General features: G+C 46.6%; 1 protein-coding gene across 5 annotated transcripts in view; it reads left to right on the top strand.

The window, feature by feature from the left end:
- Positions 1-24,014, top strand: part of SLIT3 (slit guidance ligand 3) — a 630,484-nt gene that overhangs the window by 569,433 nt on the left and 37,037 nt on the right. For 4 of the 5 annotated variants that reach the window (XM_023218903.1, XM_023218901.1, XM_023218904.1 and 1 more), the window contains 6 exons: positions 2,312-2,380; positions 3,811-3,882; positions 4,480-4,551; positions 14,470-14,541; positions 15,807-15,970; positions 18,777-18,901. In XM_023218903.1, coding sequence (XP_023074671.1) covers positions 2,312-2,380; positions 3,811-3,882; positions 4,480-4,551; positions 14,470-14,541; positions 15,807-15,970; positions 18,777-18,901 — 574 coding nt within the window. Of the gene's footprint in view, positions 1-2,311; positions 2,381-3,810; positions 3,883-4,479; positions 4,552-14,469; positions 14,542-15,806; positions 15,971-18,755; positions 18,902-24,014 lie in introns of all 5 variants that reach the window. The other variant, XM_023218902.1, reaches the window with a different exon arrangement.

A 24,014-nucleotide genomic window follows, 5' to 3' on the forward strand; every position in this document is an offset into this window, starting at 1 on the left:
CTCTCTCTCTTCCCCACCTCCCCGCCCCCTCTCTCCCCCACCCCCCCGCCCCCTCCCTCCCTCCCTCCCTCCCTCCCCCTCCCTCCCCCCCCCTCCCTCCCTGCCTCCCTCCCTGCCTCCCTCTCCCTCTCCACCTATATTTGATTTTTAATTGCCTGAAAGCAGGCATTATGGCTATCTTGTTCCCCAGTATATACGATACTTGGCGCATCATAATCGTTCAATAAATACTTGTGCCTGAATTAATGCATGCATGAATGAATGCATTTCTCTTGGCTCTTCTGTCTGAGGGCACAATCTAAGCATGTGCATGACTGAATTTTAGGCTCCCTGAGAACAGAAGTGGAATCTGGTTCATCTTTGTATTTCCCCCAGGATTTAGCATAGCTCTTGGCCCATAATGGGTACACAACCAAGGATCAAACCTAAAGGACATCAGTCCAATATGCCATGGCCACCTAAGACCTTATCAGGTCCAGTCCAGCATCCTGTGCCGTGAGAGTCCCCAGGGGCCAGCCATAGGAGGAAAGTTACTTGGTCTTAATTAAACAATTAAAGATAATGTACATTCCAATATGGCCTTAAAGCTAAGGCTGGTTCAGTCATTGACACCTTGACCCATATTCTGTTTTAACCCATTTCTATCCCATTCAGTCATTTTGTGGTAGGTCTACTGGACACCAGGTAGTGTGCTAGCACCTTATTACTCAAAATGTGGTCTGCAGACCAGCAGTCACCACCATCACCCAGTAGCTCATTAGAAATGCAGATTCTCCAACCTTCCCCCAGACTTAGGGTCAGAATCTGTGGTCTAGCAAAATCCAGGTGATTTGCATGTATGTTGAAGTTTGAGAAGCACCAGGCTAGCAAAAGATAGACCTAGGTCTAGCTTCATGGAGCTTAAGGCAGACACTTGACAAATGGACAGCAATGGCTATGTGTTGACTCTTGTAAGAGAGGATGCTGTGGGAGCTTTAGATCACCAAGGAGATCAAAGCAGTTCTTGTAAACCGTCTCAAATGTTCTTCAGCTTTGTCCTGAGAGCAATAGAAAGCCTGGAGAAAGGGGTTTACAGCAAGCGTGGGGGTGAAGGAATTGGCCTGTCCCTGCTTGAGGATAGCATTAACTTTTATTTATAGGTAGGAATAACCTTTGTAATTCATGATCACGTAATTGCAATGAGACTTTCTTGTCTTAAGCCACACTTGAGTCTCTAAGGGAGGTGGCCTCATCCTAGGTGAGCAGGTCAGTGTAGGATGCTGAAGTCCAGGCAGGTGTAGGCTCAGCCTTTGCCTGTCCGGAAGGAGTCCCCATCTGTTGGGTGCAACCTCACTCTGAACCCCTGTCCCTTCCGGCCATGTGGTCCTTCTGCTGGGAACTGTAGTACAGTGCTATCTCTGTCATTTCCTCAGTTTCCAAATGTACATCAGAGACAGTCAACCTTGAATTAGGGTTCTTAAAATGAATCATGCCTGGCTCAGTTCTCCCAACAGCTTCTGGAAGCTAAGTGTGGAATTGTGGTAAGACTACAGTCAGAGCTGGGTTCAAGTCCTAGCTCAACCACTTGCTTGCTGCATGACATTGGGCAAGTGTTTTAACATCTCTGAACTTTTCTTCAACTGTGACTTCCTGCCACATAAGGATATTGTGAGGGCTGAGTATAAAATGCGTGCTTTATTTATTAAACAAATATTTAGGCTGGGTGCGGTGGCTCAGGCCTGTAATCCCAGCACTTTGGGAGGCCGAGACGGGCAGATCACGAGGTCAGGAGATCGAGACCATCCTGGCTAACATGGTGAAACCCCATCCCTACTAAGAAATGCAAAAAACTAGCCAGGCGAGGTGGTGGGCACCTATAGTCCCAGCTACTCAGGGGGGCTGAGGCAGGAGAATGGCGTGAACCCAGGGGGGCGGAGCTTGCAGTGAGCTGAGATCCAGCCACTGCACTCCAGCCTGGACAGCAGAGCGAGACTCCGTCTCAAAAAAAAAAAAAAAAAACACACAAATATTTATTGAATGCCTACTATGTATCAGCTCTGTAAACAGCCACGGGGGGATCCAATGGTGGGCAATTTTAGACACTCCTGCCAACATGAAATGTATAAGTCCAGTGGAGAAAAAAATGTCATTAATTTGATAATCAAATAAATATTAAATGACAAATACAGTAATGCTTTGAAGTGGGGGAGGGAGGCTGTAAGAGTAAAAGAGGGACTCAATCCAGCCTGGAAAGTCAGGGAGGCCTCTCTGAAAAGGTGAGAATTTGTACAGTGTCTCTTTCTCAGGTGTTGTCACTCTGCGCCTCTTTCAGGTACCTGGAAGGAAACCACCTAACAGCTGTGCCCAGAGAGCTGTCCGCCCTCCGACACCTGACGCTTATGTAAGGAGCCCAGTATTGGGTGGGGTGTTTATTTTTCCCTCCTGGGGTCACTCAGGAAACTGAAGTGGATGGTAAGAGAAAACAGAGCTGCAGGCTGATGCAAGTGGTAATTGAAAGATGCCTATGTCTGCTTAGGAGGACCAGAAGCCAGTCTACAAAGGGAAAGTGGGAGTTCTTGCAGAATGAAAGAGCATTACCCTTGGGAAAGTAGGCGACCTACTGAGAAAAGATGAAAGAACACCATCTCTCTGTGGGCTGGATTCCTATAAACTCCTGAAACCAGCCGCCAGATAAGGATTTCTCAACCTCGGAACTATGGACATTTGGGGTTAGATAATTCTTGGTTGTTGGGAGGCTGTCATGGACATTATAGGATGTTTAACAACATCCCTGGCCTCTCCTCACTAGATGCCAGTAATACTTCCCCCAGTATTGACAACCAGAAATATCTCCAGACTTTGCCAAATGTCACTGAGGGAGCACAAGTGCCCCCAGTTGAGAACCACTGCTCTAAAGCAATGGTCTTCACCGTCAGCTGATTAGAGAAATCACCTGAGCAGTTTTTTTTTTTTTTTTTTTTTTTAAACTACTGATGCTCAAGCCCATGCTAGATCAGTTAAATCAGAATATCTGGGCATGGAACTCAGGCATCAGAGGATTTAAAAGCTCCCCAGGTGATTCTAATGTGCAGCTAACATTGCCGCGGCTCTGGATGTTTCTCCCCGCAGGGAAGCTCGAGGTTGCAGCCGGCAGAGGACTGCACCCCCACCAACCTCAGTCCTCCTAAGAGAGAACCTGATAAGATGGAATAAATGAATGTCAGAAGAGAAGGGGGATAGAGGAACAGTGAAAAGAATTAATCGGGGGAAAAAGTACTAAAATAAGGAGAGATTGTTATTATATTTATCATATTTTGTTGGTACAGTGAAATGGATGAATAGTCATGTAACTGAATGATTGACTATCTGCATAAGTGAAAAGATAGATAAATGAATGACAATTGCTTGAATGATTGAATAAGTGTTTGAATGGAAAATGACCATTTGGATGAATAAGTGGGTGGATGGATGGTGGGAGGGAGAAAAGGAGGGTGGGATGGATGGATGGGTGGGCAGGCAGGCAGGTGAGTGTGTGGGATAAATATGATAAATATATGAGGGGTAGATGAGTGAGTGGGTGGGTGGGTGGGTGGATGGATGGATGAATGGATGGATGGATGGATGAATGGATGGGCAAGCGGATGGGTGAGTGGGAGAGTAGATAAATAGGCCAGCAGCGGGATGGATAAATGAATGAGTGAATTAATGAATAGGTGAGTGGATGGGTGGATGGGTAGATGGGTGGGTGGATGGCAGGTATGTGATACTTGGGAATGGCCTCCTACAGATGCAACTGACAAAAGCATGACCCCTCTGTTTTACTTTTCCTAGTGACCTGAGCAACAACAGCATCAGCATGCTGACCAATTACACCTTCAGCAACATGTCTCACCTCTCCACTCTGTGAGTACACTGAGATGCTGTGTTTACCCTGCCCATGGGCCCAGCAGGAGACGGTCACTCTTTCCCTCCCTCCCAGCAGGACTAGGTTCTCTGCCCTAATGACCCTCAGGCGTATGGCTGCCCTAGCATAAGATAGACCTTAATCATCAGAAGGAAGATAAAGTAGGAAGCCTTCCACTGTCCAGGCAATTAGAGAGGAACTAGAACCTCATCGCTTCTGAACAAGGCTGTCTTAGGAATACCTTTTATGGTTTGTGAATTTTCTTTCCCAGTAAATGGTTTTCCTACACAATTATATTTTGCTCAGACCCATTTATTTCCCATTAGCTTTGCACATTGTGAGCACTCATCATTGGACAGGAGAGAGAGGTGATAGTTTTCTAACCAGCCTGCGACAGAACCTGAGTAAACTGAGGAAATAAAGCCAGTGCACTTCCTGGATTGGTGAAGAGATTTCTTGTCCCTTTAGGGGATGTTCTGTCAATATATCAACATTAAAAAGAGAAACCGTTTGCTTTGGTTCACAACGTGAACAGTGCATCTATGCATGGTAGTGAATAGAAAGACACAACAGGGCACGTGCCTCCTTTTCCACAGGATCCTGAGCTACAACCGGCTGAGGTGCATCCCGGTCCATGCCTTCAACGGGCTGCGGTCCCTGCGAGTGCTGTGAGTACCCCAGCGTGCTGATTTTGACTTACACATTGCTGAGTGACAGCAGGAAGCAGACTAAGCACTCCCCTTTCCCACCCTCCTTTGCCCAAAGCCCACTCCACTCCCAAACACACCTTCCTACCCAGTACCCTTATTTGCTCAGTGGAGTAGAGAGAGCTACCCTTGAGAGTCTGCCATTCCCGGGCTCCAGCCCACCACCACTGTGGAACCTTGAGCAAATCACTCAGCCCCTTCAACTTTCTGCTTCTTTACGTGTAAAATGGGATCCATAGCACCTCCCTTGTGAGGATTAGGATATGCAGTTGTATTCTGCCCTCTAATTTGGGCATAGTGTGTGGTCATAGCCACGTTTCGACATCATTCTGTTTACAGTTGTTTCCTCAGAGGGGCGATGCAGCATGGTGAACCTCTGCATGGAAATGCAGCTCCTACCCCAGAGATCACAAGCTGGAAACCCAGGGGCCCCGTCCAGCTCACAGACAGCTATTAGTTAGCAATTGTGGGGTTGGCTCATAGAGTCTCTTTTTAAAAACACAAAGCTTAATAAGCTGTCAACATTTAAATATCAGGAGGTTTCTTGCACAAATCCCACCTTCTATATTCCTTTGGAAAATTGAGAGACCTGGCCATACCAGGGCCCTGCCTCTGCATTCCTGCATGGCTGAGCAGCCCTGACCCTTTAAACAGAGTTGTGCAGGCTGCAGCCTCCACACCCAGCCCACTCTCCTTGCCTGCCTGCCTGGCCCTGTCCTACACATGGGTAGCTGAGTGTCTTCTCATCCATAAAATCAGATAATTATGGCAGTTGCCTCACAGGGTCTTATGAGGATTAAATGAGATACTGTAAATGAAGCATTTAGCACAGCTCTGGCACTGTAAATGCTTAAGAAATATTCACTTGTTACTATTCTTGTATCATAGCTTGCTAGGGCAGGAAGGCACCCCACCACCACCCCCAACCCTAGGCCTGATTAACTCCTGATTTTTGTGCCTTCCCATCTTGCTTCTACTTTATTAGCACATTCCTTTGAATTCCTTTGGTCCTTTGAATATCACCCTTGAATGCTATTTATGACAACAGAGATGCCAGATACTCCGCCCCCAAACCTGTCAACTTCCTGACTTTCTAGATCAGTATTACTATAATGGTGATCAACATATTTTATGGGACAGTTTTCTTCCTCTAACCTTTTGCAACAGTGCTGTGAGACCAAGACAATTCTGTCCATTTTAAACATGGAGAAACCGAGGCCCAGACTGGTGAAGTCACTGGCCAAGGTCTAGCAGGTAGGAGGTTGCAGAATCCAGCCTCCTGGGACCCGGGGCACTTTCCAGAGCTCAGTAGCAATCCACAAACAGCACCCAACAAGCTAGTCCATTTCGGAGTCTCTGGGCTGATGTGAATTATTGAGGCCCACAAAACACCGGTGTCAGCGACAACTCCCGCCACATGTCATCTGCGCTGTTATTAAGAATCAATTCTCTGGGGGGCAAAGAAGTGCCCGCGCTGACAGTGTGCAATCTGTTATTGTCACTTATTTATTATCCACCTTCTCTGGGGAGTTTGAGAATGGAAACATCAGCACAACCATTTCCCTGTTTCCAGTTGAACACAGCAGGAGATGGGCTCGTATCACTGGCCAGGGCTGAAGCCGGACCTGCTCCCCCTTCCTTCTCCTGCCATTCCCCCTCAATCCCAACTATTGTCTTCCACTCCAGTCTAATAGTTCTGTGCGTGGGTTCGCTGCCAGGAGGTGGGACCTGCCAATTTGAAGGAATCTGCATGCATCTGTCCATAATTAGTGTAGTGATGGTTGAGGCAAATCAATATGTAAGAGGGAGAGAAAGTGTTTGCCCGTCCATCTGTCTGTCTTTTGGGGTGGTGGGGGTGATGGGGTGAACACCACCAGCCTGCTCAGGGTTTTCTTCTTCCTCGGCATCTTGTTTGCCCCAGCCCGGCTCTACTCCTGCCATGAGTTCATCAGCGGTACATGTAACCATACAACACGCTGGCACTTGCTTCTTGAAATATGAATGAGTAGGCTTGCCCCAGCGTGGTGGCTCACACCAAAGTGTAATCCCAGCACTCTGGGAGGTCGAAGCAGGAGGATTGCTTGAGCCCGGGACTTCAAGACTAGTCTGGGCAACATGGCGAAACCCTGTCTCTACCAAAAAATACAAAAAATTAGCCAGGCATGGGAACATGCTCCTGTGGTCCCAGCTGCTTGGGAGGCGGAAGTGGGAGAATGGTTTGAGCCTGGGAGGCGGAGGTTGCAGTGAGCTGAGATCACACCATTGTACTCCACCCTGGACAATAGAGCCAGACCCTGTCTCAAAAGGGGAAAAAAAAAAAAGAATTAATAGGCTTTTAGCATCATCATTTTAGAATCAGGAGATTTTGTGCATAAAAAAGGATCTTAGAGCACCTGAGTCCAACCATCTACCTCAGTGGGGAGCAACCATTTTCCGCCTAAGGGCCAATTCAGGAAAAGTAAAAATGTTTATAGGCTACATTTCTTTTATAATATTTGTATCCTTTCTCCCACTAATTACACACCTAGGAATTTAGTTTAAAGAATCATCCAAAATGAGGGAAAGGTTCTGTGCATTAAAATCTTTGTTGTACTGGTTTTTTTAACCTAAATTTTAAATATTACCTACGAGGGCCACAGTGGGGAAATGTTTAAGGAAACCATGAGGCAACCAGTCAATGAAGTGCAATTATTAAAAGAGGCAAAGATGAAAACTAGATAGCACTGTGGGGAAGCGCTCATCACATAGCATTACATGGAGAAATACACCTAACTGGTATATGTGTTACAGTTATAACTTGCAGACATTTATACCTATGAAGAAAGACTGTAAGACAGCAAATGAAAAAAATGTGATAATGTTTATATAAAGTCATTTCTATAACAAATGAAGGCAAAGGTAAAGATGAATGAAGACCGGGTAGGGTGGCTCACGCTTGTAATCCCAGCACTTCGGGAGGCCAAGGCGGGTGGATCACCTGAAGTCAGGAGTTCAAGACCAGCCTGACCAATATGGTGAAACCCTGTCCCTGCTAAAACTACAAAAATTAGCCAGGCATGGTGGTGTGTGCCTGTAGTCCTAGCTACTCAGGAGGCTGAGGTGGGAGGATCAATTGAGGCAGGCAGGTGGAGGCTGTAGTGAGCAGTGATTGAGCCACTGCACTCCAGCCTGGATAGCACAGAGGAAGACCTTGTTTCAAAAAAAAAATAATAATAATCAATAAAGATGAATAAAGATGGTAACATAGATGGTAAAATATTTACAACTTAGGGAGCTGGAAGAAGATTGGCTTTTTAAAATCAAGAATTACATTATCTACAACTGCATTTGAACATGTATATATTCTTTCCTCATTTCTGAGGGGTTTCATACTTTTAATTAAACTTTCAGAAATGACCAGAGACCCAGAGATGTTGGGTGTTTGCAGCAGGAAGAAGAATGAGCGTCAAGGTTTAGTTTTGGAGTAGACAAAGGCCAAAAAGTGATCTGGAACGCAGGAAGAGAAAACTGACATTTAAGAGAGAGAGAGGGAGTATGTGTGTGTGTGTGTGTGTGTATGGGTGGATATGAATACATTTCAGGAGAGCACAACAGGAGGGTGGTCATTTAGCCCTGAGTACAAAACATTGTGTGAAAAATGCTTTTTCTACTTGGCTCCGAATCTGAAAATAGCAAAAAGAGAACATTCTTGTGGACATCCTCATCCTTCTTAGGGCATCCATGCATCCCCTGATCTTTGCCCCACACCAGGTCACATGCCTTGTATGTGTGTGCTCCCAACTGTCTTGCCCCAGGCACAGGAGGGCCACCTGGAATCAGTTAGCTCTGGCAGGCAATTTCAGTGTGTGCCCATGAAGGAGCCACTGAGATTATCATTCACCATCTTCAGTATTTTTAGCTCCTAGTCCCTGAAGTGAGAATTGTGCTGTTTATACACATGGGGCTGTTCATCACTGCTCTACCAATTGCCTGAATTCTCCTTAAAACATCCGTGTAAAGGAGCCCTTTGCTTGATTACCTTCTGAGACAAAGAGCTCACTCCCTTAGCAGGCAACTCTATTCCACTTTTGACCAGCTATGAGAGCATCAGAAAAATTCTTCTGCTGAGCCAGAAGGTGACTCACTGTGGCCTCCCAACCATGGGCCAGGGCTGGCACTTTGACATCTCTAAAATAAAAATCAATAAACAAAAGTTTAACTGCAGAATTTAGGATTGAAGAGTGAATATTGAAAATTTTTCTGTCCAAACGTTTCATGTATAAGAAGAAAAGACAGGCGAGGCACAGTGGCTCACACCTGTAATCCCAGCACTTTGGGAAGCCGAGGCGGGCGGATCATGAGGTCAGGAGATCGAGACCATCCTGGCTAACATGGTGAAACCCCATCTCCACTGAAAATAGAAAAAATTCGCCGGGCGTGGTGGCGGGCGTCTGTAGTCCAACTAGTCGGGAGGCTGAGGCAGGAGAATGGCGTGAACCTGGGAGGCGGAGCTTGCAGTGAGCCAAGATAGCACCACTGCACTCCAGACTGGGCCACAGAGGGAGTTTCAGTCTCAAAAAGAAAAGAAAAGAAAAGACAGATTCAGAGAGGTTTAGTGACTTGTTCAAGATCACTCTCTTGTTCATCCTTTCCTGGATACCAGCTGTGGGTTAGTTGCTGTGCTTAACTCTGAAGGGGGAAAGAAAACAGAATGTGAATGAGACACAATTGCTGCCCTCAGGGAGCTCTTGGTCTAGAAGGAGAAGTAAGTAAATAAGCAACTACAATACAGGGTAATACCTGAGAGAAGAGCCATGGGGATGCAAGTGAGAGGCACGCAACCCAGTCTCAGCCACCCAAAGCTTTCTGAAAGGAAGGTTAATGATCACCACTGACATTCATCAAACCGTGGCTATGAGCTGCACACAGGGCTAAGTGCTTTGGTTATGTTATCTTAGTCAGCCTCTACCTTGTGAAGGATATACCGCTGTTATCCCCATTTCACAGATCAGTAAATAGAGGCTGAATGAGATGAAGTAACTTGCCCAAAGTGATGCAATCGGTAGGTACTAAAGTTGGAATTTAAATCCGAGACTATTTGTTTTCAGAATCACTCTTCTTAACTTGTGCTTCCAGGAAGGACTGAGACTGAGAAACCAGAGGGGGCTACGTAAGTAGGGATGGGAGAGAAGAAAATTCTAGGCCGGGAGAACATAAATGTCCTGGACAGAGGCCCTGAAGTCAGGAAAGGCATATCACCAGGGGAATCACAAGAAGCCACAGGTGTGGCTGCAATGTGGCTTCTGGGGGCAGGAGTGAGAAGAGATGCTGCTGAGTAGCCCCAAGGCACAGGCAGAACCAAGGCTGGGACTCACCTCTGGGCTCCTAGCCCAGTGCTCTTTCTACCACATTCTACCTGCTTCCCCATCGCAGACTAGCATCTGTTTTTATCTGCACCCATTTCAGACTGGAGGGAGCTGGCCTATGTAAAAATGAGGTGTTTTCTTCCTCACCCAGAGAGGCCTCTGATGGGAATTGAGGAGTGGGGTGAAATGGAAGATGCAGGGAGAAAGGAGACAGGCACCGACCACTCTGCCAAAATGCAGTGTCTCCTCTGCAGCCCTGGAATCAGGTCACAGGACTCACCATGGCCTTTGACATACAAGCTGCGCATTTTCAGGCTTCTACCCTGTATGGGTAACTCCCAGAGGACTGGCCCCAAAATCCACTCAAAAACACAGAAGAGGAGTCATGACAATGATAACAATCGTCATAGCTGATGTGACTGAGTGCTTCTGAACCCCTGGCATCCAGTCTTTCAATCCTCACGTCTAGCTTATGAAGTGGTATATTAGCTTTCCTCCTGGGCAAAGGGAAGAAAATCAGCTCCAACCACCTTAAGCATAAAGAGAATGTATCAACTCAGATAACTGAAGAATGCACTGGAAGATACCGGGCTCTAGGGCTGGATGCAGGCACTGCAATGATACTGTCAGAATGTGTCTGTAATCCCAGCACTTTGGGAGGCCGAGGCGGGCAGATCCCAAGGTCAAGAGATTGAGACTATCCTGGCCAACAGGGTGAAACACTGTCTCTACTAAAAATAAAAAATAAAAATAAAAAAATACGAAAATTAGCTGGGCCTAGTGGGTGCACACCTATAGTCCCAGCTACTCAGGAGGCTGAGGCAGAAGAATTGCTTGAACCCAGGAAGTGGAGGTTGCAGTGAGCTGAGATCATGCCACTGCACTCCAGCTTGGCAACAGAGTGAGACTGTCTGAAAAAGAAATATGTAGGCTGGGCACAGTGGCTCACGCCTGTAATCCCAGCACTTTAGGAGGCCAAGGCAGGTGGATCACCTGTGAGGTCTGGAGTTCAAGACCAGCTTGGCCAAGATGGCAAAACCCCATTTCTACTAAAAACACAAAAATTAGGCAGGCATAGTGATGCACATCTGTAATCCCAGCTACTCAGGAGGCTGAGGCAGGAGAATCGCTTGAACCCGAGAGGCAAAAGTGGTAGTGGGCCAAGATCGTGCCACTGCACTCCAGCCTGGGCAACAAAGTGAGACTCTGTCTCAAAAAATAGTCATAAAATAAAAAGAAATGTGTCTGTGCCTCTCAGCCCTGTTTTGCTAAGCGGATTTCATTCTCAGGCAGTCGTTCTCTGTTTAAGACACAGAGGGTCCCGATGGGCTAAAAGTTTACATTCTAGTAGCTTAGCAGCCCCACAAAATTAAACTGCTTCTGTCCTCGTCATTCCAGAGAAAGCCCCAGAAGTATCTCTCCTTGGCTCCCTTAGGTTGCACGCTCAACCTCACACCAATCACTGTGACTCTGATTGGCCAGACCTGAGCCATAGCTTCATACAGAGGCCAAACCATTGGGACCAAGAGGTGGGGCATGGTGATCCCCAGTAGAAAACAGAGGAACTGCTACAGAAAAGAGCATTGATACCGAGAAACCTACACCCCCTAAAAATGTCTACTATATGTAGTTACTAAGAATTCCTCCATTTTAGAGATGAAAAATCTGAGAAACCGAAAGATCTGAGAAACCAAAAAATCTGACAAACCAAAAGTCAATTGTCTCAGCTCACACAGCCAGTACAGAGGAGGGAGTCACACCCAGGCAGGCTGACTCCAGAGCCTTTGGTTCTTAACCCCCAGATCACCTGGGAATAGCTTGGCCGGATCAGAAGAGAATTCACGCAGCCCTACCCACATTTAGAATGAGGATAGTTCCCATTGTTCATTGTATGAACTGTAGGACCTAGGGGTTCACAGACCCAAAGTTCATGCAGCCCAGAACTGAGGAATGGTTATGCCCTAATGTTGCCCTGATGATGCCCTCATCCGCATTCTGAAATTCTTAAGTTTGCCTTTAACATCCCCTAAGAGTTAGGTGAGGAGGAGGAGTTCCAAGTGCTTGAAGATGAGTCACTGAGAGTTGACAGTTGCTTGCCAGCCCAGCCCCTGGGAGGCATCAGGGAGAAGGGGAGGAGAAAGGAAGGAGCACTCATTCTTCCACTCCTCTGGCATCCTTTAGGACGGTTGTTCGACAGGCAAGAGTACTTCTTGGGGGGCCAAACCAGGATGGAGAACCTGCAGTGTAGGCAGATTTAATGAGTTGTCCTAGTAAGTTACAATCCTGTTACTCTGCAGGTTGGTTGGTTTGTTAGTTTGTGATGGAGTTTCGCTCTTGTCTCCCAGGCTGGAGTACAATGGTGCGATCTCAGCTCACTGCAACCTCCGCCTCCTGGGTTCAAGCAATTCTCCTGCCTCAGCCTCCTGAGTAGCTGAGATTTCAGGCGGCCACCACCACACCCGGCTAATTTTTGTATTTTTAGTACAGAATGGAGCCTGACGTGCAGGTGTCACAATGCTAAAGCTGCCCTTGGGTCGTCTGGTGTTTTAAAATTAGGCCTCATTTGGAAATGACTAACAATGAAGCTGGGTGCATATGCAAAACAGCAAGCGGCCATGAAGCCATCAAAGTCAATAGCAGGCAGGGGCTGGTATGATTCATAAATAGCTTCATGAATTAGAGGCTAAATGATGCTGATCAAAGTGTTAGGAAGTGCTTCTAGCTCTTCCTTACCCGGGGAGGCGAGAAGCTATCATGAACACTCTGGATGGCTGTTTGCCTTCTTCCTGCTGTCCTAACTGCCTAAGTATTGAGGTTCACTTTCACCCTGAGGATTTCACCAGAGAACTGTGAGGTGGGAGGGGAAGGAGCCGATGGTGATGAGGATGTCAACAAAGGGTAACTAAGAGGAGATTATATGGAAAGAGGAGAGAAATAAGGGCCTTGCCTTAAAGCAAAAGGAGAAATCTTTCTAAACCCTTGCTACTGGCATCAGCATCACCTCAGACTTTGTGAGAAATGCAGAATCTCAGGCCCCATCCCAGACCCATCACAACCTTTGGAAGTGGGGCTCAGGAATCTGCATATTTACTAGCTTCCAAAGCTCACTTAGTGCGAGAGCCACTGTTCTCTTTATCAAGAGTAATTAGGCTCATGTCTCTATGTCAGTTGAAGACGAAGGGCAAGCTAACTTCAGTTGAAGGGCGAAGAAGAGCAAATTCGTTCGTTGTTATTCCGTCTGTACTTCCACTGTCAACACTAATTGTCTCTTTGTTCTACTAGGACTCTCCGCCTGCAATAAAGTTGTTAGTCCTTACCCTGAACGGTGATTATCGCCAACACAGGTGATGGTGCCCATCAGTCACTAAAGAAGCCTTTGAGTTTCTATGAATTTGCAGATTTTTTTATGCAGTTGATGATTAATCCTTTAATGGAGAATATAATCTATGTGTTGTGGATTTGCTCGTGTTGCTACTTGAGCACGGAGCAGTGTTCATTGAATTTTTTCACGCACCTATCCTCCAGGCATTTGTGGAAGGCTTAGTATCTGGCACCACTGTGTAAGTGAGAATAGCTCCTAGCTGCCTACACCACAGGATGGAGAGAGGCATGATTAATACCAGGTCGGGTGCCCAGCCCTTCTGACATGCTGTGGGAAGAGGCACTCAGGTGCACACAAGTGCCAGACTCGTGTATGTGTGTGGCTGATGCCAGAGCCGTTTCCATAACAGTGAGTGTTCGGCTCCAGAGACTCTCCTTGGGAGCTGAGGACCCCCTCCCTCTGTCACCAAAGCTGGGATTGGTAGCATTTCTCAACCCCCTTAAGATCTCTTTAGGTAAATATGAAGGGGACTAATTTACTGAGCTCCTCGATACCAGATACCCTTCAAGACTCTTTCACAAATATTAATATTGATTAGTCATTTAGCACTTAGAAAATGCTGGCTCTCTCTACGTGCATTAACAGACCCATGACAACTTTCCGTGGCAAGTCTTTTTATTCTCATACTTGTTTTACAGCAGAGGCTGAGGCACAGAGAGGGTAAATTGCTTTGCCCTCAGTCACACAGCTGGTGAGCGACAAAGTCAGGTTTGGCTGCACACAGCCTGGCTCCAGAACTTCCGGTCTTAAGCACAGCTCTTCACATGATCTCTGAAACTCTAGTAACTCCCTTGGGGTGGGTAGATATGTCTCTTCCTTTTTCAGCTGCAAAAAGGAAGGCCCAGAAAAGTGACATAACTTATCCAGTGTTCCACAGCTAAAAGAGACTGGTTTCTGATTTCACCTCAGGTCTATCAGATTGAAAAGTCCACCCGCTTCTTCCCCAAACCCTCTACTCCCTCCATCCTTGCTGCTGAGCTGGGCATAGAACATTCATGCACCCAGAGCAAAGGGGGCAGCAGCTACTGCTAGGAGCAGTGGGGCTCTGAGCAAAACTGAAGGGTGGCAAGACCAGGCACTGGAGACCCTGAGAAAATGTGCTAAATTCAAATTACTGGATGCTAACCTTCCGACCTGTGCCCTCTACTTCAGAACCCTCCATGGCAACGACATTTCCGGCGTTCCTGAAGGCTCCTTCAATGACCTCACATCTCTATCCCATCTGTAAGTAGTGGTCTTTCTCCCCAGTGCGCATTCAAAACACGAAAGCATGGAAGTGTCAGCGACAATGTCATCAGCGTCAGCATTTTGGCATATGTCCTTTCCTTATGCATACAGTATATTTTACAACAATGTATCCACACCATGCATATTGTCTTGTTCCCCACCTCAGAAGCCTTCAAAGGAATCCTCAATTATGTAAACAGTGTAAATATTTAATAAGAACTAATAGAAAACGTGTACTACGGGCTGAACACTTTAGATAAGTTTTCAATTTATTTCTTGCAGCTGTAAGGCATTTTTATCCTTTTATTATATATAATAACATTGTGTCTAAGCATGGCACAGCTAGCAGATGGCAGGGCCCAGGATCAGATCCAGGTTTGCCTTGACTCCAAAGCACATATTCTTAACCACTCTGCGCTCTGCAACAGGTATTCCCTTCTTATTTTACACAGGAAACACTGAGGCCCGTAAATACTAGCTGACTAGCTAAAGGTTGACTATCAGGTCAGTGAGATGTTGTGCTAGAACCTAGGTTCCCTCACTCCCAGGCCAGACCTCTCTTCCCCAGATCAGGGATCTCTACATTTTTTTATACACCTCTGTCGGTGAACATTTTCGAGTTTGTATTCCTTCTATATGCATATTTAATTATTTTCATAATGTGTGCATACACTATAAGATGGATATACTACATATGCATATTCTAAAACTTTCAAAAATAGAATTGTTAAAAGATACATTTAAAAAAAAAAAAAAAAAAAAAACAGAATTTCTAGTATTTTCTTCCCAGTCACAACTTTGGAGATGTCTGTACTGGACTTAACCCTCCTCCCCTGCATTCTTCAGTCAAGTGGTCTGAAGCGGCTTCCTAGGTTGCTGGGTTTCAGAACCTTCTCTGCAGAGTATATCTTCCAGTGGGCCTTCAGCAGGACAAGGGAACCAGATAGCAGATGGCCAGAGATCCAGGAAGCTCCCTAAAGGAGCTAGGATGGGGTTGAGTTGATGAGTGAGTCTTAACTGCGTAGGTGAGAACCACTCCTCAGAAGTGGAAGGGGCTGGGATGGGAGTTGAAACATCCACAGCATTGGAAGTACACTCTGGAGACATTAACTTTGCCACAGTGGAGACGACTACTCCGCTGGCCCCATGTTGGACACCTCCAGCCTAGCCAAAGTCTGAAAGTGCATTTCCAGAGAGCCGAAGATATGAAGCCTACAGGCCAAGCTGGGCAGGGGGCCCTGACTTCCTGTTCTGCCTCCTAGGGCACTGGGAACCAACCCACTCCACTGTGACTGCAGTCTTCGGTGGCTGTCAGAGTGGGTGAAGGCGGGGTACAAGGAGCCTGGCATCGCCCGCTGCAGTAGCCCTGAGCCCATGGCTGACAGGCTCCTGCTCACCACCCCAACCCACCGCTTCCAGTGCAAAGGTAGGTGACGCCAACACCCCACCCTCCCCTGTCCCTTGTGGGGTCTGTTGTGTTCCCAGCAACCTGTCAGAGCAGGGCATCTCAAGAGATGCGGCTTCAGAAACCTTCACCCTGTCTATTCCATGGGTCCCACACAAAGAGGCTCAGATGCTGACGCTGATATGGACCTTCATCTAATGGGCCAAGTGTCTTTCTCTCCAAGTCTGCTGCTGGCATTACCACACATCTCCTCACTAACTTCTTTCTGTACATGTCTTTCCATAGTGGAGAATATCTTTTTTTTTTTTTTCATCTTTTGTAGAGACAAGTTCTCACTATGTTGCACAGGCTGGTCTCAAACTCCTGATCTCCAATGATCATCCTGCTTTGGCCTCCCAAAATGCTGGGATTACAGGCATAAGCCACTGCACCTGGCCTTGAAAAAAATTTTTTCCAACCTGCATTTTTTTATCCAATGTTATTAAAACATAAGCATTTTCTCATTTTACCCGGCAAACTTACTGTACATGTGATTTTTTTATTGATCATATTTTTATAACAACAAACTACTACTGAGTTCTTATGCAACAGGAATGATGTTAAGCACCTTCTCATGTATTTTTTTCCTCATTCTTCATATAACAGCTTATTTAATCCTCTAATGCCTCTATGTGATCAACTTTTAATATTATCCTCATTTCTAAAAATGAGAAAATCAAGGCTTAACAGGCTTCCAGGTCTATCTGATTCCACAATGCACAGTCTTCATCATCAAGCCATAATACCACTTACTTAATCCATTTCTGGTTTTGAACTTTAGAGTATTTCCATTTTTTTTTTCTTACCATTGACACATAAAGATCTTTCTCTATTTGAATCATGTTCTCAGATAAGATTCAGAGAACAGAAATTACTGAATCAAAATATATTATTATTTTTAAGGTCTTCACACATTTTGCCAAACTGATTTTCAAAAAGGGTTATAACCCATTTACATTCCCAGTAGCATCCTTCGATTGCATTTTTCATTAGACTCTGTCATTATTTTCTCTTATTTTCTCATCCTTGCTAATTCAATAGGTTAAAACAAAAAAAAAAAAAAACGCCTTTTATTTTTGTCTTTGATTATTGGGGAACCTGAACTTTTTATTCAAAAAGTTACTTCTCATTTGTATACACAATTGTCTGTTAATATCAGTATCTTTTGCTCATCTCTGAGAGGCTTAATATTTATTTTGATATATAGATATACTTTAATTACCCTCTCAAACTTGAGTGTGTCCCACACTTCTGCTGCAAGCAGAGAAACATTCCATTGGCTTAAAGCTAATTTTAATTTTCCTCTTCCTGCTTCTAAGATATCTGATCTGATACTACAGAGGCTCACCTAGGCCAAGAACGGTATAGGTCTCAATCTTGGCTGCACACTTTGGAAATCATATAGGAGCTTTTAAAACTACTGAAGCCTGGCTCCACCCTCTAGGTTTTGATTAAATTGGTCTGGGGTACAACCTGGGTGTGGAGACTTCTAAAAGCACTGCAGCTGGGGTCCGGGCATGGTGGCTCATGCCTCTAGTGCCAGCACTTTGGGAGGCTGAGGCAGGTGGATCACTTGAGATCAGGAGTTCAAGACCAGTCTGCCCAACAAGAGGAAACCCCATCTCTACTAAAAATACAAAAATTAGCCAGGTGTGGTGGTGCACACCTGTAATCCCAGCTACTCGGGAGGCTGAGGCAGAAGAATTGCTCGAATCCGGGAAGTGGAAGTTGCAGTGAGCCAAGATTGCGCCACAGCACTCCAGCCTGGGCAAGAGAGTGAAACTCCGTCTCCAAAAAAAAAGCACTATAGCTAGTAGTGTAAGACAGCCAAGTCATCCAGGTTTTGTCTGGGCCATTCTTGGTTTTAGCACTGAAAGCTCTGTGTCCTGCAAACCCCCTCAGCCCCAAGCAAACCAAGACAGACAGTCTTCCTATTCTACTGGGAAGCCGGGTTGAGCCCCCTAGTACCAGCACTCAATCAGGCCACTCTGTTTACTCATCCACAAATGGTCACTCACTGAAGTTCATCTCAGCCCATCTCCAAGTTGATGACTGTTAGCCCCAAGGTCATTTATAGTCCTGACACTAAGTATGGCCTGTTTATCCAGGGCTCATTGTCAAAGCTGGCTGCAGCAGCAGGACACAGCCCCCTTTGCAAAGCTCTGCGAAGGACCCTGACCTCCCTCCAGTGCTTGCAGCTAAAGCAAGCACAGCTGAAATGGTCACAGATGTAACATGTACCTGAGCAGTTTTCCATCCATTGTCAACATCATCGCCGTGTCCTCTGGGGCCATCCATTTCTGTCTTCCAAGGTTTTCCAGGGGGGACTTCTTCTGTGTGCCTTTGGCCCAAGCACTATGCCCTGCTTAGCCTGGCACAGACTGTTCCATGGGGAGGGGTATTTGTGGGTAGAAAAATGGGAGGTCCAAATAGAGTCTGGGCTCAGAGCTTCCTGGAATGTGAAAAGATACACAGGGGGTTTCTAATTATGGTGCATTGTTTGCAGATTAGCACCAAAATCGGATCAGGCTAATTACAGTAATTGATTTGACTGCAGAAGTGTTTCTGAATGATGTCCCACTGTGACTTTTCCACACTGGACAGTGGCTGAATTAATGGGACGCTAGATGGACTGGATGTGCTGGTTGAGGAGAGCCAGCTGCCATCTGGGCATAGAGTTGGGGAGGGGCTGGCACTGGCTGAGGGAGGGCCCAAAGCAGAGGGGAAGGGAGGTGTGGCAGTGAGTGCACTCAGGACCTGCTGTCAGTACTCTGGTTTTGCTGCCCAGGGCCTGTGGACGTCAACGTTGCGGCCAAATGCAATGCCTGCCTCTCCAGCCCATGCAAGAATAACGGGACATGCACCCAGGACCCTGTGGAGCTGTACCGCTGTGCCTGCCCCTACAGCTACAAGGTATGCTGGAGGCCCTGCCCCCCATATTCATGCCTCAGGCTCCTCCTTCAGCCCTGGCCCTAGAGAGGGGCACCACGCCCTGCGTACCCTCCCTTCTCCAAGGGACAGCCTGGATGAGTCCATCGCACAGGTCACCACTGCAAATGCAAGCCCAGAGTTTCGGGCAGCCTGTCTGATGCACACATCTGATGCAGGTGGAGTGAGAGTGAGCTGGCATCCCCAGGTCTCTGTCCCCAGGGGGATTGTGTGTGTGTAGTGACAGGCTTAGAGGCAGCCTCACTCTGGGGAATGGGACTACCTGATGTATTTCTAGACTATGGCTTGCTTCTAGCAGATAGTGTCAGAGTGCCACCTATGGGCCTGGGACAAAAGAGCCAAAGGATTCCCTTTGAAACCAGCCACCTCCAAAGCCTTAAACTTACCACTGAGTCCTAGACCCATGCACCCTCATTTCATACGCTGATTATAAAAATCAGAGAAGAGAATAAATGTATAAGGTCCAGATGAATGCCTGGCCTTTATTGATGGTTCAAAAGAGAAATATACTATGTATGGAATTGAGAATGTTATAAATTCACAGTCACAGGGCACTCACACACACTAAAAATGTTATTAATAGGAAGGGAGAATAGAGATTAACAGCAGACATACTCAGGATGTGTGGATCCTCAAACTCCGTTGTATGCGTTCAGCAGAGAAAACTCAGACTGTGCAGTTACACAGAGAAGCAGGTGTGGATTCCAGCTTTGTCATTTACTGGCTGTGTGGCCATGGCTAGTAATTTCGTCTGTCTTCCCAGCTGCAAACTAGGACCTGTCTCATAGGTTTGCCATGGGAATCAAATGTACAGTAATGTACGCAATACACCTAGGACGATACCTGGCATTCAGTAAGCACTCAATAAGCCAGCATACTGCTGCCTTTTACCTTTACCCTTGTATGGTGGTCCCTCATGCCTGGGTGTGGAATAGGGCATCAGTAACAGGTGGTATGTTGCTGGTTTGATCCAGGATTATCAGTCTATGTCTCTGTGAACTGCCAAGAAACTTCAGTCATTCTCCTAGAACTGTGACTGCGTTTGTAACATTCTCAATTCCATACATAGTGTAGTTCTCTTTTGAGTCATCAATAAAGGCCAGGCACTCATCTGGAGCTTATGCATTTATGTTCTTCTCTGACTTTTATAATCAGCGTATGAGATGGGTAGTATCATCCTTATTCTAAAGAGAAGGTAAACTGTTCACATTCTGATTCTTGCTTCCTTCTCTTTAAAACTGGCCTGAGTCTGAAAGTAGCAGAGCTGGGTTTGAAGTCCAGGCTTCTTCCAACTACACTTGACTGCACTATGAAGCATGATCTGACCGTCAGGGCCAGGGCAAAGAGAGTATCTGCGGGGCTACTGCAGGATAAGGCCACTTGTTTGAACTTTGTTCTCAAGATTCTGAACATCATGTCAATTTTAGAAGAATTTGAACAGAGATTTTGATCTTGAGGAAAGTGTTGAGCCCAGGCAGGTCTAGGATGCATGACGTTGATGGTAATGGTGAAGATGATGTTGGTGAAGGTGATGATGGTGATGGTATCAGTGAGGATGGATGATGACAAAGGTGACAGTGGTGATGATGGTGATGGTGTTGATGATGGCGATGGTGCTAATGGTACAGATGGTGATGATGATGATAACTATGATAATAACAGTAACATAAGAGCCAGCATTTATTGAGTACCTACTATGTACTGACAGCAGACTAAATAAGGTACATGTATTATCTTGCATACTCCTCATCAGAGTCCTATAATACAGTTCCTGAAATGACCCTCATTTTACAGTTGAAGAAACTGAGCATGGTAGGTAAGGGAGTTGGGATTCAAAGCTCAGAACCAACTGACTCTAGAAGCTGTGCTTCTGGCCACTGCACTCACTGCCTGTTGGCAAGTGCAGTGATTGCAGGGGCTGAGGTTGGGGATCACTGACTATTCAGGACCTGTCTGAATTGCCAGGTCAGAGACAAGTAGAGTGTAGCCATGGGAAGAACACCAAGCAGGACCCTCTGGAACCTGTGCCTATAGGATGCATGACCTTGGACAGATGCCGCTCTTCTCCCCACCTCAGCTTCCTCAGCCGTAAAATGGGGCAGGCTGAACCCAAGGGATCCTTTAACTGAGGGCTGCATCCCATTCTCTGTGCTGAGTGTGTCCCTCCTGCTTTCCTTCTTGCCAGGGTTAGAGCCCACCCAAACAGAGCGACTGAGGTGGTAGTTCTGCATGAGTGGCTAAGTTAACACAAATCCCCAGACGCCTGCAAAACCGAGCTCAAAGTTCAGGCATTTATCTACCTATTTCCAGATATCTCCATTTTCCCATCTACTAGCTGAGTGACCTTGGGAAGCCACGATGTTACAAAAAAGCACAGGAATCACTGTGTAACATTTGGTAGGAGCTACTCTTAATCTACTATAATGCCAGGCCTTTGTGAAGTACTTTAAACATATTATCTCTTGCAGCACTCTTAATTACCCTGTGAAATAAGTTTTATTATCCTCCTTTAATAGATGAAGAAACTAAGGTTCATAAAGATGAAATAATTTGCCCAAGCTCTCACTCTTACGAAGTACATGAGCTACAATTAGAACTCAGCTATCTCTTGCAAGAAAGTCTCTACGCTCACAACCCAAGTCAGATTCTCCCTAAGCCTTACTCTCCCCACCTGTAACTGAGAATACTCATACTCACATGCAGTGCTGTTGGAAGGATGAAAAGGGGCTATGTGTGTACTTTGCCTACCTCAGTGCCAGGATTCAGGAGATACTTCACAAAGGGTCATTATTTTACCACTATTTTAAGATTTGGGGAAAAAAATATATCTGTTGGCTGATTCTGTTTCAGCCATTTAGTTTCAGGCACATATGTTCAGTGTCTCAGAATAGTACTTCTCAAATTTTTGTGTGCAAAAGAATCACCTGGAGAGCTTATTAAAATACAAGTTCTAGTTCATTAGATCCAAGGTCAGGCCTGAGAATGTGCATTTTTACCAGCTCCCAGGACATGCCAGTGTCACTAGTCCAAGGAGCACACTTTGAGTAGTAAGGACTTAGAGCAGCACTCCTGGTCCCATCTCAAAAAGAGGTTTCCAATGAGGGTAGCTGTTCCCAGTGTTTTGTTTGTTTGTTTGTTTGTTTGTTTTTGTGAGACAGAGTCTCACTCTGTTGCCAGGCTGGAGTGCAGTGGCACGATCTCAGCTCACTGCAACCCCTGCCTCCTGGGTTCAAGTGATTCTCCTGCCTCAGACTCCTGAGTAGCTGGGACTACAGGCGCACACCACCATGCGCAGCTAATTTTTGTATTTTTAATAGGTACAGGGTTTCACTGTGTTGGCCAGGATGGTCTCAATCTCTTGACCTTATGGTCTGCCCACCTCGGCCTCCCAGAGTGCTGGGAGTACAGGCATGAGGCGCCCGCCCTCCCCCCACAGTGTCTTTTAAAGCAGTGATTCCCAACCTTTTTGGCACCAGGGACCAGGTTCATGGAAGACAATTTTTTCACAGAACTAGGGTCTTCATCAGGGTCTTCGGATGAAACTGTTCCACCTCAGATCATCAGGCATTAGTTAGATTCTCATAAGGAATGAGCAACCTAGATCCCTCCCGTGCGCTGTTCACAATAGGGCTCGCACTGCTGTGAAAACCTAACGCCAGGCTGGGCGCAGTGGCTCAAGCCTGTAATCCCAGCACTTTGGGAGGCCGAGACGGGCGGATCACGAGGTCAGGAGATCGAGACTATCCTGGCTAACACGGTGAAACCCCGTCTCTACTGAAAAAATTACAAAAAACTAGCCGGGCGAGGTGGCGGGCGCCTGTAGTCCCAGCTACTCGGGAGGCTGAGGCAGGAGAATGGCGTGAACCCGGGAGGCGGAGCTTGCAGTGAGCTGAGATCCGGCCACTGCACTCCAGGCTGGGCGACAGCGTGAGACTCTGTCTCAAAAAAAAAAAAGAAAAAGAAAACCTAACGCCGCCGCTGAGCTGACAGGAGGCGGAGCTCAGGTGGTAATGCTCCTGCCCCGTCTGCTCACCTCCTGCTGTGCAGTTCAGTTCCTAACAGGCCAGGGACTGGTACCAGTCCATGGCGCAGGGGTTGGCAACACCTGTTTTAAAGGAAGCCAGTCAGGATTCCTGGCCATGTCCTACACACACACACACAGTGGGATGAGGAGTAGAAAGTGTGGTGGAGGACCAAGGAACATCACAGATCTGGTAGATTTGAGCAAAATGAGGCTGAAGAGAATTGAATCAGGCTAATTAGCCGGGCATTGGCAATAGTGATTATTTTTCAAGGAGATGTAAGTGACAGAAATCCCTACCTCCAGGCCCAATTACCATGTCATCAAGCACTAGGCTCTGTCTCCTGGATTTCTGTGCTTGGCGTGAAAGGCTGCAGGAGTTGCCACCACCTCCGCCACCACTGCCACTGCCACCGTTGGGAGGGTTTGACCTGAAGTCACTGGTACTTGCCAGTTCCCCAGAGCAGGGGCTAGCCCAGGCAGGGGCTGGAGAGGTCTTGCCTCGACCTTCTCAAGTTTCTTTGTCCTGCCCTTCACGGTCCGTGTGTTGGCCACCACCACTCCCACATATGCACCTCTGGAACTATTTGGCACCAACCAAAGACTTGAAAAAGTATTTTAGTCACTCACATTCAGCCCTGCCTCAGACCCCAAGCATCAGCAGCAGCAGCAGCAGCATCGCTATTATTTATGGAGCTAGCCATTACATGCTAGATGTCTTACATATATATGATTTCTAACCATTAACTAATTCCCCATAGGGTAGGTCGTATTATTTCCATTTCATAAGTGGTAAAAACAAGGCTCAGAGAGAACTAGTCACTTCCTCAAGGAACACAGCAGCCAACTTAGAATGTGCACTCCCATCTGTGTGCCCCCAGAATGTGTGTTTTGAGAGGGGCAGGCTAAGTGGTCCCGCATGGAGGCTCCCAGCACTAACTTTGGGCTGGATGCTGGGTTCAGCTGCTTGCTCCCCGTTTCACTTATTGCTGTGCGATCTTGGCCCTATTACCTCACTCCCTACGTCTGTCTTTCCTGTCTGTAAAAATGAGTGTA

The sequence above is a fragment of the Piliocolobus tephrosceles genome, chromosome 4, assembly GCF_002776525.5.
Source record: "Piliocolobus tephrosceles isolate RC106 chromosome 4, ASM277652v3, whole genome shotgun sequence".
Lineage (NCBI taxonomy): Eukaryota > Metazoa > Chordata > Mammalia > Primates > Cercopithecidae > Piliocolobus > Piliocolobus tephrosceles.